Source organism: Diabrotica virgifera, chromosome 9 (assembly GCF_917563875.1).
Source record: "Diabrotica virgifera virgifera chromosome 9, PGI_DIABVI_V3a".
Classification (NCBI taxonomy): Eukaryota; Metazoa; Arthropoda; class Insecta; order Coleoptera; family Chrysomelidae; genus Diabrotica; species Diabrotica virgifera.
This window is the reverse complement of record NC_065451.1, coordinates 161,434,168-161,447,570: the sequence shown is the minus strand read 5'-3', so window position 1 is coordinate 161,447,570 and position 13,403 is coordinate 161,434,168. Positions and strand designations below refer to the sequence as shown.

General features: G+C 32.0%; 1 protein-coding gene across 1 annotated transcript; it reads right to left on the bottom strand.

The window, feature by feature from the left end:
• Window positions 1-1,144: 1,144 nt before the first annotated feature.
• LOC126892409 (uncharacterized) lies at window positions 1,145-12,255 on the bottom strand. The gene is made up of 2 exons (XM_050661937.1): window positions 12,022-12,255; window positions 1,145-1,774 (listed from the first exon to the last, which is right to left on the bottom strand). The coding sequence occupies exons 1-2, from the start codon at window positions 12,166-12,168 to the stop codon at window positions 1,553-1,555; spliced, it is 369 nt and encodes a 122-aa protein (XP_050517894.1). The 5' UTR covers window positions 12,169-12,255; the 3' UTR covers window positions 1,145-1,552.
• Window positions 12,256-13,403: the final 1,148 nt, after the last annotated feature.

Here is a 13,403-nt window from a genome sequence, read left to right as displayed (position 1 = left end):
AAATTATTTACCAACGGAAACAGATTTCTTATTCTTCAGCAATTCTATTTACCCCGTGGGCTACACAAGTGCAATGAATTAAATTAGGATAAAACATCTCTAAATTAACAGCAGCTTTTAACATATATGCCGCAGCATCTGAAAGCATTAAAACTATTTTATTCGCTGGTATATAGGGTTGGGTAAAAAGAGGTTTGTTAAACTATCTTGTATAAATCGACTTATTGTTAAATTGTTTGTTTTTTTCCAATTCTTTAACGGCAACTAAATAAGGTTTTCTCGCAAAGTTTTCGTTCAAAATTCCAATCATTAAATTAGCCTGCAAGCACCAGTTAACTTGGCGACAGCGAATACGCACAACGACACTGAGACTGATGATCATCCCATAAGCCACTGTGCAATGCGTCTCGCCAAGTTAACTGGCGCTTGCGTATATACCTGCCGCATACATCTGTCTTTCATCCACGATAATATACAAAAAATTGCCCTCTAACCCCGCTTAATTTTTAAAATACATTTCATATAACATTTTTGTACTCTCGTCCGGTAAGGATTTATTAAGATATTTTTCGAAAAAGCATTTAAAACTAGGGTTATTAAACTTTATATAGAGGAATGTTGGATGCAATCATCATCTGGCATAAATCAAATTTAAATGCGTCTTCCTCCTTTTTTTTTGAACTGCTTAAACTATCCCGCAGAGATATTTGGGCTAACTTAGAGGAATTTAATTTTTCCAAATTACGTTTATGAAGTGGGTTTCCACAATGCTGGTCAATAAAGTACTTTCTTCTACTTGAAATCTGAGAATAAAAAAAATAATTAGAATTCTAAAATTGCTTTAGAATTTAGTTATGTTGTGGGACGAGAAAAAAAGAGAAAAAATAAAACTTACCGATTTGCCGCATGGTTTACAAAATGCATTCTAAAAAATCTCCTTCTAGAGAAAGTTCCGAATAAGGTGCGATCCATAACCTTAGTTTAGATGTCATCTTTTCACACAAATGTCTAAAACGTGTTAAAACGTGTTCTTTGCTTTTCGGTATACGCAACAAAACTAAACTGGGATATAGCAATTTGTGACTAAACTCTGATACAGTAACCGACTGTAAGTACAACTGATAATAAAATAATAAAGCTTAGGGATTTTAAAGCAAAATTTTATTATAGAATGGTTTAGTAATAGAATAATATCATGGGTAGTACCATGAAATTTAAAAAAAGGCACAAATAGGCGGAATTTACGAAAAAAGGCAAAAAGTGCAAAAAACGATTATAATAGGCAAAATAGGCAAAAAAAAAGGTACTTTGCTCATAATCCGAGCTTTACTAATAATCGAGTAATAAGTTTATTTTAAATTTACATAATATACTTAGGTGTAATGATTTGGTTTTTCTTGTGTTCAAACAGAAAATAATGTTAGTCTAAATAATATTTTTAAAATATACACGTTATAATTAAAAATAAGGTATACATAGATTTTATTTATTTTTATTAATACTAGTAAGTAAATTGAAGTTGTGATTTATTTTTAAGTAAATATATTTAAACCTATCTCTCCTCAGTGTTTTGTCTCTTAACAAAAAAAATGTTCAGAGCGTCATCTTCTGTCAAACTATCTGGCAATTTGTACTTAATATTACAAGATTTCTTGGCTTCTACATTCTCTTTGTACTTGAAATGGCAGTCCAATAGCAGATTAAAATTCGCTCTGAATGATGCGATCTTCTGTAACTTCTGTTCCGGACTTTCGTCATATTTTGTAAAGATTTCCTAAAAATCCATATTATTACATTAAAAAAAAAATAAAAAAAAACATATCCCCCACTATTCATTGCTGGATGGCTCAGTTTATTAGCGGGGCAGATTAATTTCTCGTAATATTTATTAATTTTCTAATGAAGTTAAACAAATAGGCCTGGATCTCGCTTACTAAAAAAAAAGTTGATTAATAGCAAGCTGAAAATTTGTTAATAGGTTAACGGTGTCTAGTCGGACAACATTGATGTACGGGAATACTGGAACAGGGAAAGTTTTAATTATAGAACAGTTTAAAAATTTGGAATGTCAGATTACGAAAACGTCCCATGTATTTTGTCGGACAGAACATCCAATTGATTTGTTACCCTTTCATTAAACTCTCATGCAACAATCAGACTGCCACTACTAACACGATTCCTGTCACTTGACATGTTCGTCGTGTTCCACTCATTAAAATGCCCAGTTGGTGATAAACACCAGTCTAATTTTTGCATGAGAGTTTAATGAAATGGTAACAAATCAATTGGAAGTTCTGTCCGACACAATACATGGAACGTTTTCGTAGTCCATACTATGGAAACTTCCAAATTTTTAACCTGTTCCACAATTAAAACTACCCCTGTTCCAGTGTTCCCATACATCAAGGTTTATCTGACTAGACACCGTTAAGCAATTAACAAATTTTCAGCTTGCTACTAATCATTTTTTTTGGTACGCGGGATTCAGGTCTATAAGATGAGAAAACAAAAATCATTGGAAGTATTTTTATACAGGGTGATTCATTAAGAATGTCCAATCTCTGATTGTAGATTCTAGACCTCAAAATATTAAGATTTAACCCAAATCACTTATATAAAATGTGCGTCGTTACTGAGTTACAGGGTGTTCTATTTAAAAATTTAATAACCATTTTTACCCAGTACTTTAAAACTATTTGACATATCCTTGTCATAATTTGCAGAAAGTGTAGTTGCCGTACACCCTACTAAGTTATGATAAGCAAACGTTTCTGGCTACTACCAGAGGCGTACGACAGGGGACAGTGCATGGTTTACCCTTCCCAAATTCTACGCCACTGGCGAAATTGCTATTTTAGCACAATATTTCGATTTCCAATACTTTCTATGTAAATAATATACTCTTCATTCGTAACGTTAAGGTCATTAGTTTTCGAGATATTTGAAGTTGAAAATGAAACTTTACAGTTATTTTGATTAACGTATTGTGCCCCTTCATTTTTAACTTCAAATATCTCGAAAACTAATGATTTTATCGATACGAATAAAGAGTATATTATTTGCATAAAAAGTATTGGAGAATCTAAAAATTATGCTGAAATGGCAATTCCATCAGTGGCGTAGAATTTAGGAAGGTTCAACCATTCATTTTCCCCTGTATGCCTCTGGTAATAGCCAGAAACGTTTATTTAACATACAGTAGTAAGGTGTGCAGTACCTACACTTTTTGGCAAGTATGATACGGTAATTTCAAATACTTTTAAAGTACTGGGTACAAACAATTTTTAAATTTTTAAATCAAACATCCCTATTACATAAATATTAAATATTTGTATCCAGTATTTTAAAAGTATTTGACATATCCTTATCATACTTAGCAGATAGTGTAGATACTGTACAACTTACTAAAATATGTTAAATAAAACTTTCTGGCTAGTACCAGAGGCGTACCACAGGGGAAAGTGAATGGTTGACCCTTCCCACATTCTACGCCACTGGCGGAATTACTATCTTATTGCAATTTTTCGATACTCCAATACTTTCTATGCAAAAAATATAGCCAGAAAAGTTTATTTATCATAATTTAGTAGGATGTACAGTACCTATATTTTCTGTCAAGTATGACAAGGATATGTCAAATAGTTTTAAACCCCTGGGTAAAAATAATTATTAAATTTTTAAATAAAACACCCTGTAACTCAGTAACGAGCCACATTTTATTTAGATGATTTGGGTTAAATCTTAATATTTTGAGGTCTAAAATCTACATCTTAAGATTGGACATTCTTAATGAATCACCCTGTATAACGCCTACCCAGGTGGTGACCCAAACATATAGTGAGCACGTAATGGTTGAAATAGATTATTTTTTCGTGAATAGGCAATTTTGTAAATAAATGCCAAAACAGGTCGATTTATATATTTAAATTATGATTTTTTTGGCATATATCATACTAGTGACGTCATCCATATGGGGGTGATGACGTAATCGACGATTTTTTTAAGTGAGAATAGGGATCGTTTGATAGCTCATTTGAGATCTTAGTAAATTATTTAGTCAGCAATATAAAGAGGAGAAAAGAAATAAAGATAATATGCTACGCCGACCATGCCATAATAACAGCCGAATTTGAAGATGATCTACAAAGATTAATTAAAGAATCCGAAGACACGGCGCTCACATACAACATGGTCATCTCAACAGAGAAAACTAAATCGGTAATAACATCAGCAGGACCGAGAAGATGTAAACTGGTCCTAAATAACAAAATAATAGAAAAAGTTTTCAAAACGGAATACTTGTAATTAATAAAACTGTCAATCTACGGTAAAGTGGAAGAAATAGAAAAACAAGTGAACATGGTGAACAAAGCAGCAGGGTCTCTCAACAACACAATTTGGAGAAACAAATACCTCAAAACGGAAACGAACACCAGGATATAAATCAAGACCGATAATGACTTACACAGCGGAAGCAAGAGCAGATACGGCAAAAACACAAAAACTGCTGGAAACACCAGAAATGAAAGTATTACGAAAAATAACAAACCAAACTCTAAAAGACAGAGTAAGAAGTGAGGAAATACGAGCGGGATGGGGTATAGAGGAGACAAACATGTGTGCCAAAAGAAAAAAATAGAAGGAAATCAACAAATAGAAGCATTTGAAATGTGGCTATATCGGAGAATTCTTAAAATGCTGTGAGCTGACCGGGTCACAAATCAGGAAATCTTTACAAAAAATGAAGAAGAACCGATAATAGAGGTATTGACCGCCATCAAATCTCGAAAGTTAGAATACTTTGGACACATTATGCGAAATGAATGCAGACATGGCCTTCTACAAGAAATGGCGGGACTTGGAATTTGGCAGATTTGGGGCACAAGCCATCTTTCAAGGAAAAATATTTGGAAAGCGAGGTCCAGGAAGAAGAAGAAAATTCTGGTTAAATAACCTGAGAACTTGCTTCAAGACAATCTGTGCAGTTTTTTCGCGCTGCTGCAGATAAAATAAAGATTTCCACGATGATTGCCAACATTCTTCACGGATAGGCAGATCAAGAAGAAGAAGTGCACGTGTTATTGGATTACAACAAAACCTTCGCGAGGGATAGACAAAATTGCCTTATCAAATTTCTTGAAACAAAAAAATTTTAAATTTAAGAGTTACCAGGATCATTAGCGTTCTCTATTGTAATCAGAATGCTGTGATAAATGAAAACAACGATAAAAGTTGTTAACGGTTCACCAATCAATAATATAGGGTTTGCAGACGACGTTATTCAAATAGTAGGATGTCTTAAAGATTTAGAACAAATGTGTGACAGGGTGGTAGAAATCAGTGACAAAAATGGATTACGCCAAAATACAAGAAGAAGACAATTTATTGGTATATAGAAGAGATTAAAGCAAAAATATAACAGGCAAAAGGTGCTTTCAAAAATCAGCAAAAGATTATTTTGTAGCGGAGACATTATAATTCCTTTAAACATAAAACTTTTGAGATGCTACGGGCTTTCCGTATTATCAGGATTATTTCCGTATATAAGATTCCGGAGCATGCACTGTGCTTCGGACTCCGTGTAAAATTTTCTGTTCCAGGTACGTAATGGTTAACACTAGACCTGATCGGGGTATTCCTATCTCGGCTCACTATAATACTTTAGTCCTTTATGATACCCCAGGTACATTTTAGAAACCCCTCAGGTCGGCTGGAAGATTAACACGTGGGTATTAGTACCCCATTAGTAGGTATTATAATAATTTTTCCACCTACCTCTACCGAAAGTATACTTTTCCGGACCTGATTGTAGGGAGCAAAGTTGTACTTTTCCTCCCTAGGGAGGAAAAGTGAAAGTGACGTCATGGTATTTCATTCATGAAATATAACTTATTGACGCCCTGTACAATATCTATTTTCTATTACGTAAGTATCTATACATTTTAACGTTTATTTAAAAACACTCTGTATTTTGCAGAATGGTAAAAAACAGTAAATTGTTATTCTGATTTAACAATGTTTACATTAATAATTTGACTTATATTTGACAGTTGACAGTTATATTGTACCTACTTGTTAGTTTTAGTTCTACTAAAATTTTGTTGGTTAGTTACATAAATAAATTAAGTAAAAATGAAAAAATGACTTGTTATTTGAGGAAGGTGGAAAAACCATATGTATAACATGGGAGTAAAGTGCCTTTTCCTCCCTTGAATGATTACTGCCCTACGCTACGCGTCGGGCAGTAAACTTCATTCTCGGGAGGAAAAGTAGCACTTTCCTCCCTTGTTATACAAATAGCTATTACCTTGGAATTATAGGTAAGGGACAATTTCTTATTAACATAGAAAAACATCCTTTTCAATAATTCAAGTATGGTTTGTTCAACAGTAAATGGTTGAGTTTAATAAGTGCAGTCGTAAATATTATTAAATTTATCTGACCTGGCCCATTGTTAAGACCCACCCGGAGCGATAAGCCACCGAGGTAGACAGAGTTGGTCTTTTGCAATTAACACTGACTAGACGGTACTCCCATAATAAAGCCTGAAATAAATTTTACCTGAAACCGGGCCTTTTATACTATTATCTGTTAATCCAAGATGTTTATAGTGGAAACTAATTGAACTCAACCATTTACTGTTAAACATACCATAACTACTAGTTCAGTTTCCAGACCAAATAGAGTATAATGACATTTTTTAAAGCCCAGTATAAGTGAAATGTTTAGTCAAAGAGGAAAATTGTTATTGGTGTGTGAACGTTACAAATTTAAAGAACAAAAACGAAAATTAGCTTTAGGTGAAACAAAGTGGAGATGTGTAAAGGATAAATAAGAATCGAATTACTGCTAGCATAAACAATAATCATAATCATGATCCAGAATCAGAAAAACTATTAGAAAGACAAGTCGTAAGTCATGGGATAAAACGAAAGGCTAAAGATGACTTATTTGAAAAACCTTCCAAATTAATTAGAAAACAACTAAATAATAAAGACAATTTCGACACCCCCATCGAACAAGGTTGTAACTCAAGTTAGACCTTTTTTCAGATTTCAACACCAGCGAATTCAGCAAAAATTTGCGTACAGGCCAATATAAACGACATAGTTTAAATCTTAATAGTTTGGCTAATACTCCATTGAAAAAAGTTGTATTTTAACTTACGTGTGCCATTTTAGCGTGAAAAAGGCAGCAACACTAGATACTCCCTATGTTAAATATTTACTTTCTTTAACTTGACGATTAACAAGGATTTTAAATGAGTTACAACTTTGTTGCACGTATGTTTAATTTATAAAGTATTCAAACATATGGTGCATCTCAGAAGTCAATTTATCGAAATAAAAGTAAAAAAGGATTTACGGACGTTTTTTTTCCTTTTTTATAGTTGCGGTGGACAAAATAAATATAGAGTAGTTTTTGCTACGTACTTCTATGTAGTGAAAAAGTTTAATATTAACATTACACGTGTATTTTTTGAAATAGCACATTCAAAAAACAGGGGTGATTCAAAGCATGCCCCTATAGAAAAACAGAAAAACATGAAGTCCTATATGCTCCACATCAATGGATAACCATGATAGGATATGTCAAAGCCTCAGGCCAGCCTAAATCCGTAACTGAGTTAAATCAGAAGCAAATTCTAAATTTTAACCTATTTAAGGACACACATGTTAATTTTGAATTAAATAATAATAGTAAAAGAGTGAAGTAATAAAGTAAAATGATTTAGAATTGAATATTTACAGATACGCAATAAATGTCGATATAACCAATAAGTGTCGATTTAACCAATTTGACAAAAAATGATTTACATTGTGCAAAAAAAATCTGTATTGTGCTCGTCGGAAAAATAGTTATTTTCCGAACAAGTGCAGAATGTTGTACTTTTCCGCACGTGACTGCAGTTTGCCGAACGACGCGAAGCGGGAGTTCGGCAAGCAGTCGAGTGCGAAAAAGAGACTTTCTGCAAGAGTTAGGAAAAATATTTTTTCTACCAGTCTTTAAAAAATGACCAAATCTTAATCAAGTAATTTAATTAATATGAAAATGCATATACAAATTAATTCTTTGACAAGGTTGTCGAAACCAAACTTTCAGCATAATTGGTTAGCATGACGACGATCTTGGTTTCCATGACGACGATTCAAAACCACTGTTATTGTCTACTGATTTGACTTTCGAATATTATGTCAAAATAATTTTATTTCATCGAATTAATTTCGTCGCGTAAATTTCATTAAAACCTGAACACAATAAGATACATTTGAAATAAAATAGTAAATAATATCAAAATAATAGTTTATTGCATGTATTATAATTATTTTAAGGTCATATTAAAATATGTAAACGCGTGCGGAAAAGTAAAACTTTCTAAACTAAAACGCGTGCGCGAAAGTGGACATTTTTGCACGCTCGTAGAAAAATAATTTTTGAAGTGTATGAAGTTTTAAGAAAATTAGAACCAAAAACAAATAGAGGGAAAAACATTTTATTAGTGAATGACTCGATCGAAAATTTAGTGATATTTCCATGTGACAGTAATTTAAAATTTTTATGTAAATCGAAAAATTATTTTTTCTACGAGCGTGCAAAAATGTCTACTTTCGCGCACGCGTTTTAGTTCAGAAAGTTTTACTTTTCCGCACGCGTGTTAATTTAGATATGTTAATATGGCCTTAAAGTAATTATAATACATGCAATAAACTAATATTTAGATATTATTTACTAATTTATTTCAAATATATCTTATTGTGTTCATGTTTTAATGAAATTAACGCGAGAATTCGATGAAATAAAATAATTTTGACATAATATTCGGAAGTCAAATCAGTAGACAATAACAGTGGATTTGAGTAGTCGTCATGGAAACCAAGATCGTCGTAATGCTAAGCAATTATGCTGAAAGATTGGTTTTGACAACCTTGTCAAAGAATTAATTTGTGTATGTATTTTCATATTAATTAAATTAATTGATTAAGGTTTGGTCATTTTTAAAGACTCATAGAAAAAATATTGTTCCTAACGCTTGCAGAAACTCCCGCTTCGCGTCGTTCGGCAAACTGCAGTCGCGTGCGGAAAAGTATGACTTTATGCACTTGTTAGGAAAATAGGAAAATATCTACATATATACGGATGGTACATTTTCTAATTCGTTATTCTATAAATGTATTTTTTCCATTAAGATGTAAAATTATTTGATAGCAACAATTAATAGCCCATGAGACGAGCTGGTATATTTTATATCTTTGCGCCGACGTAAGATATTTTTAAAAGACTATTTTTTCTTGGGCCGAGATACGCACTGCCCACCTCTGACCTAGATGATTATGAGGAACTACCATACCAACATGTCAGTGAGATGAGAAACATACCAATGTTTTATAGACCAGGGCGCATCTGTAAAAATATTAGTACATTTTAACGTTGAGAGGTGACTCAAAGTTTTTTTTCAGAAATTGCTTGAAAATAACTCAAATAATAATATTTGAGTTATCCTCCCTCCCAAAAAGGTCCGGACCATTGTTTAAATAAGCAAAATGTCAAAAAATTAAGGAAAAATTCGATTTTTTTCTTCGTTTTTTGATTATAACTTTAAAAGTATTTATTTCCGAGAAAAGTTGTGCTAACATAAAAATTGCGTAATTAAATTTCCAACAATATAGAATTGGTTACAAATTTAAAAAATAGTCACCCTTGTTGGAAAATAGCAATAATTGCGAAAAAACCATACAAAAACAAGTATTCGCATTTTACGTTTTTCACCCAAAAAAACTTTATGATACAGTAAAACAATACTGTAAATTTCGTTAAGATCGGTTCAATAGATTTTGCAAAATAAATTTTGCAATCCAGCTTTCGCAAAAAAATTCATTTTTTCAAAATCTTACAGGATTGAAAATAAAGCAGACAGCAAGTTGAAATTTTTTTGCGTATAGAACTGTACTGTACCTTTCATTTGCAATTTTCAAAATTAAAATCGAATAACTACCACGGCGTCAGGAATTTTTTTAATTAAACATTAATTATTGGTGCTACGAGCAGGACAGCGGATAGTTTGCTCTGATTGGGCATTCCAATGACATTTGATAATGATTGATACATTTTGATTTTTATTACATTTCGATATAAATAAATAAATTTGTTTATTGCAAAACAAAAACACATACTCTATCCTTTCAAATAACACTTTTTTTAGTAAAAACTTTCTTTGCTCATACATATTTCTTTCTTTGTATATTTTAACTTATAGTTAATATAAAAGTTTAATATTCTTAAACATATGCAATTGTTTAAACAATATTTCACAAACAATAATAAAATTAAATTGATTTTTGTGGAATTAAAATATTAAAATACAACAAAATATAGAGTAAGAAAATAATATATTAGATAAAGATTGGAAGAAATTTTGGTGGAAATCAACTTGTCTGAATCGAACACCGCTGCCCTGCGGCACCAAAAATTAATGGTAGGGGAGCCCAAGCGGGGATTTTTGCAGTTACTCGAGCGCGTCAGATTAGCATATGGGAGAAACCTGGTACCCTGCAGATGTACCTCTACCATATATTGGCTCTTAACACAGGGGAGTTCGTTAAGGGGGGCCCGAAAAAAAAAATCTATCCTTAAAAAAACTCGAAATTGTCAGATTAAGATAAGGTAAGTTAAGTACATGCAAAAGAGTGTATATTTAAAAAATCTGACGATTTGAGCCGGGCCTAAGGAAATGGGTGAGTCCCAAAGTTTCACAAGAAAAAAGCGAATATTTCGTGAAATGAATGACAGATCGAAAAACTAAAAAATATGTGCCCAATATTTTTTAAAAATCTATCGAATGATACCAAACGCGACTTCCCACGGAGAGGGGTGGGGGGTAAATTTAATATTTTAAATACGAATCCCGCGATATTTCGCGAAATGAACATCAGATCGAAAAACTGTAAAATAGACTTATTCAATATTTTTGAAAAATCTATCGCATGGTACCAAACACGACCCCCCATGGTTGTGGGGTGGGGGGTTACTTTAAAATCTTAAATAGGAGCCCTCATTTTTTATTGCAGATTTGGATTCCTTACGTAAAAATAAGTAACTTTTATTCGAAACATTTTTTCGAATTATGGATAGATGGCGTTATAATCGGAAAAAACGATTGTTGGAAATGGAAAATTAATTTAAAAAATGGCAAGCGCCCACTAAAATGGAAAACTTTACTTAACTTTTTTTGGTTTTAGGACCTACTCTTCACAACCCAATAGGTCCCCAAAGCGCTCGAGTGACTGCACATTTAGCATACTTTGCTCCCCTACCATAATGTTTATTTAAAAAATTTCTGACGCCGTGGTAATTAATCGATTTTAATTTTGCAAATTGCAAATAAAATATACAGTACAATTCTATAAGGAAAAAAAATCAACTTGCTATCTGCTTTATTTTCAGTTCTGCAACATTTAAAAAAAAATGAATTTTTTTTGCGAAAGCTGAATTGCAAAATTTATTTTGCAAAATCTATTAAACTGATTTTAATAAAACTAAGAGTGTTGTTTTACTATATCATAAAGTATTTCTGGGTAAAATATGAAGGTCCTAAGTGTAGCATAAATGGTTGAAAAACGTAAAATGCGGATACTTGTTTTTGTATGGGTTTTTTCGCAATTATTGCTATTTTGCAACAAGGGTGATTATTTTTTAAATTTTTAACCAATTCTATATTGTAGGAAATTTAATTACGCAACTTTTATGTCAGTACAACTTTTCTCATAAATGAATAGTTTTAAAGTTATAATCAAAAAACCAATAAAAAATCGAATTTTTTCTTCATATTTTGACATTTTGATTATTTAAACAATGTTCCGGACCATTTTGAGTGGGAGGATAACTCAAATATTATTTGAGTTATTTTCAAGCAATTTTTGCAAAAAAAATTAAGTCACCTCTCAACGTCCATCTCAAAACAGATGCGCCCTGGACTATTAGAAAAATTTTAATATTGTGGTACAAATAAAATTAGATACTTACTTTATAATGATCAAATAAGAATTCTTGGATTTCCTTTTCATTCTTAGGTAGTCTATACGGATCAAATAATTTGTCTTCTTCGTCAGTCTTAGCCACGGCAGCGGCCACTACGCAAACTGCAAATATAAGAAGAAAGTATTTACACATCGTTTTCAATTTAGTTTAAATTCACGAATGAGGAAAATATTATGTGTATATTAAGGAAAAGAGAAGATTGTAATTAAACTGTATCTTTATTGACCTTTATATAAATAATTCTGATTTGATTTTTTTTTTTCGGTTTATCAGAATGACGTAAATTATGTTTTTGTAGTATTTTACGTTCTCAAATAATTCATTGATGAAAACAGTCCAAATCTGCATGGCATCACTTTGTATCAGATTCTGGTCTCAGATATATTTTTTATATTTTTATATTCATATTTTGTATCCAAACAGACCTTGAGTTTTGTTATTTGTTATTGTTTGATCTTATTCAGTAGAAAACTCTGCACTGAGTTAGTAACTTGTAAATAGGCCTAGATCCCGCGTACCAAAAAATGTATTAATAGCAAGCTGATAATTTCTTAATAGCTTAACGGTGTCTAATCGGACAAACTTTGATGTATGGGAACACTGGAGCGCGGAAAATTTTAATTGTGGAACAGCTTACATGTTTCGAACGTCAGACTACGAAAACGTCCTGTGTATGTATTTTCGCTGCACTGCAAACAGTAGCGATCAACAGGTAGCAACAAACGCGTTCCAAGATTGCGGCTATAATTTTGAATATTTTGTCGAGATATTTGGCACACATATTCGTAATATAATAAAGAATGGCGGTACAGAGCCCAATTTCAGAAATATGTTAGTATGTGGAAATTACTCTATCCATATCTCTCGTATTAGCTGGTACATCTGTTGTGTCAAATTCCTTCCTCCTTGGTTGAATAAATCCCCCAACAATGGAAGAAAAGTATAATCTGCCCTATGCATAAAAAAGGATAAAAAAAAGGAGACAAATTGTTGTGTCCGAATTAGAGAGGCATCTCTTTACTTTGTTCGGGATACAAAATATTCACAAACATCCTTAATCGAAGACTTCAACCTCTCACGGAAAAAATCATCGGGGAATATCAAGCAGGGTTTAGGCAAAATAGATCTACCATTGACCAACTATTTACAATCAGAGGAATTTTTTCTGTATTTCTAACTCTAAATACATAACAAACTAACATTATTATCTACAATTATTATCTAAATAATACTCTGTTTTGGTTGTTCATTTTTTTTGTATTTTTTTGCATTTTTTTTATATTGTTAATTTTTTTTTTATTAATTTTTTTATTGTTATTTTTTATAAATTGTTTTTTTTTTACTACGCTAAGACGTACACCCGATTC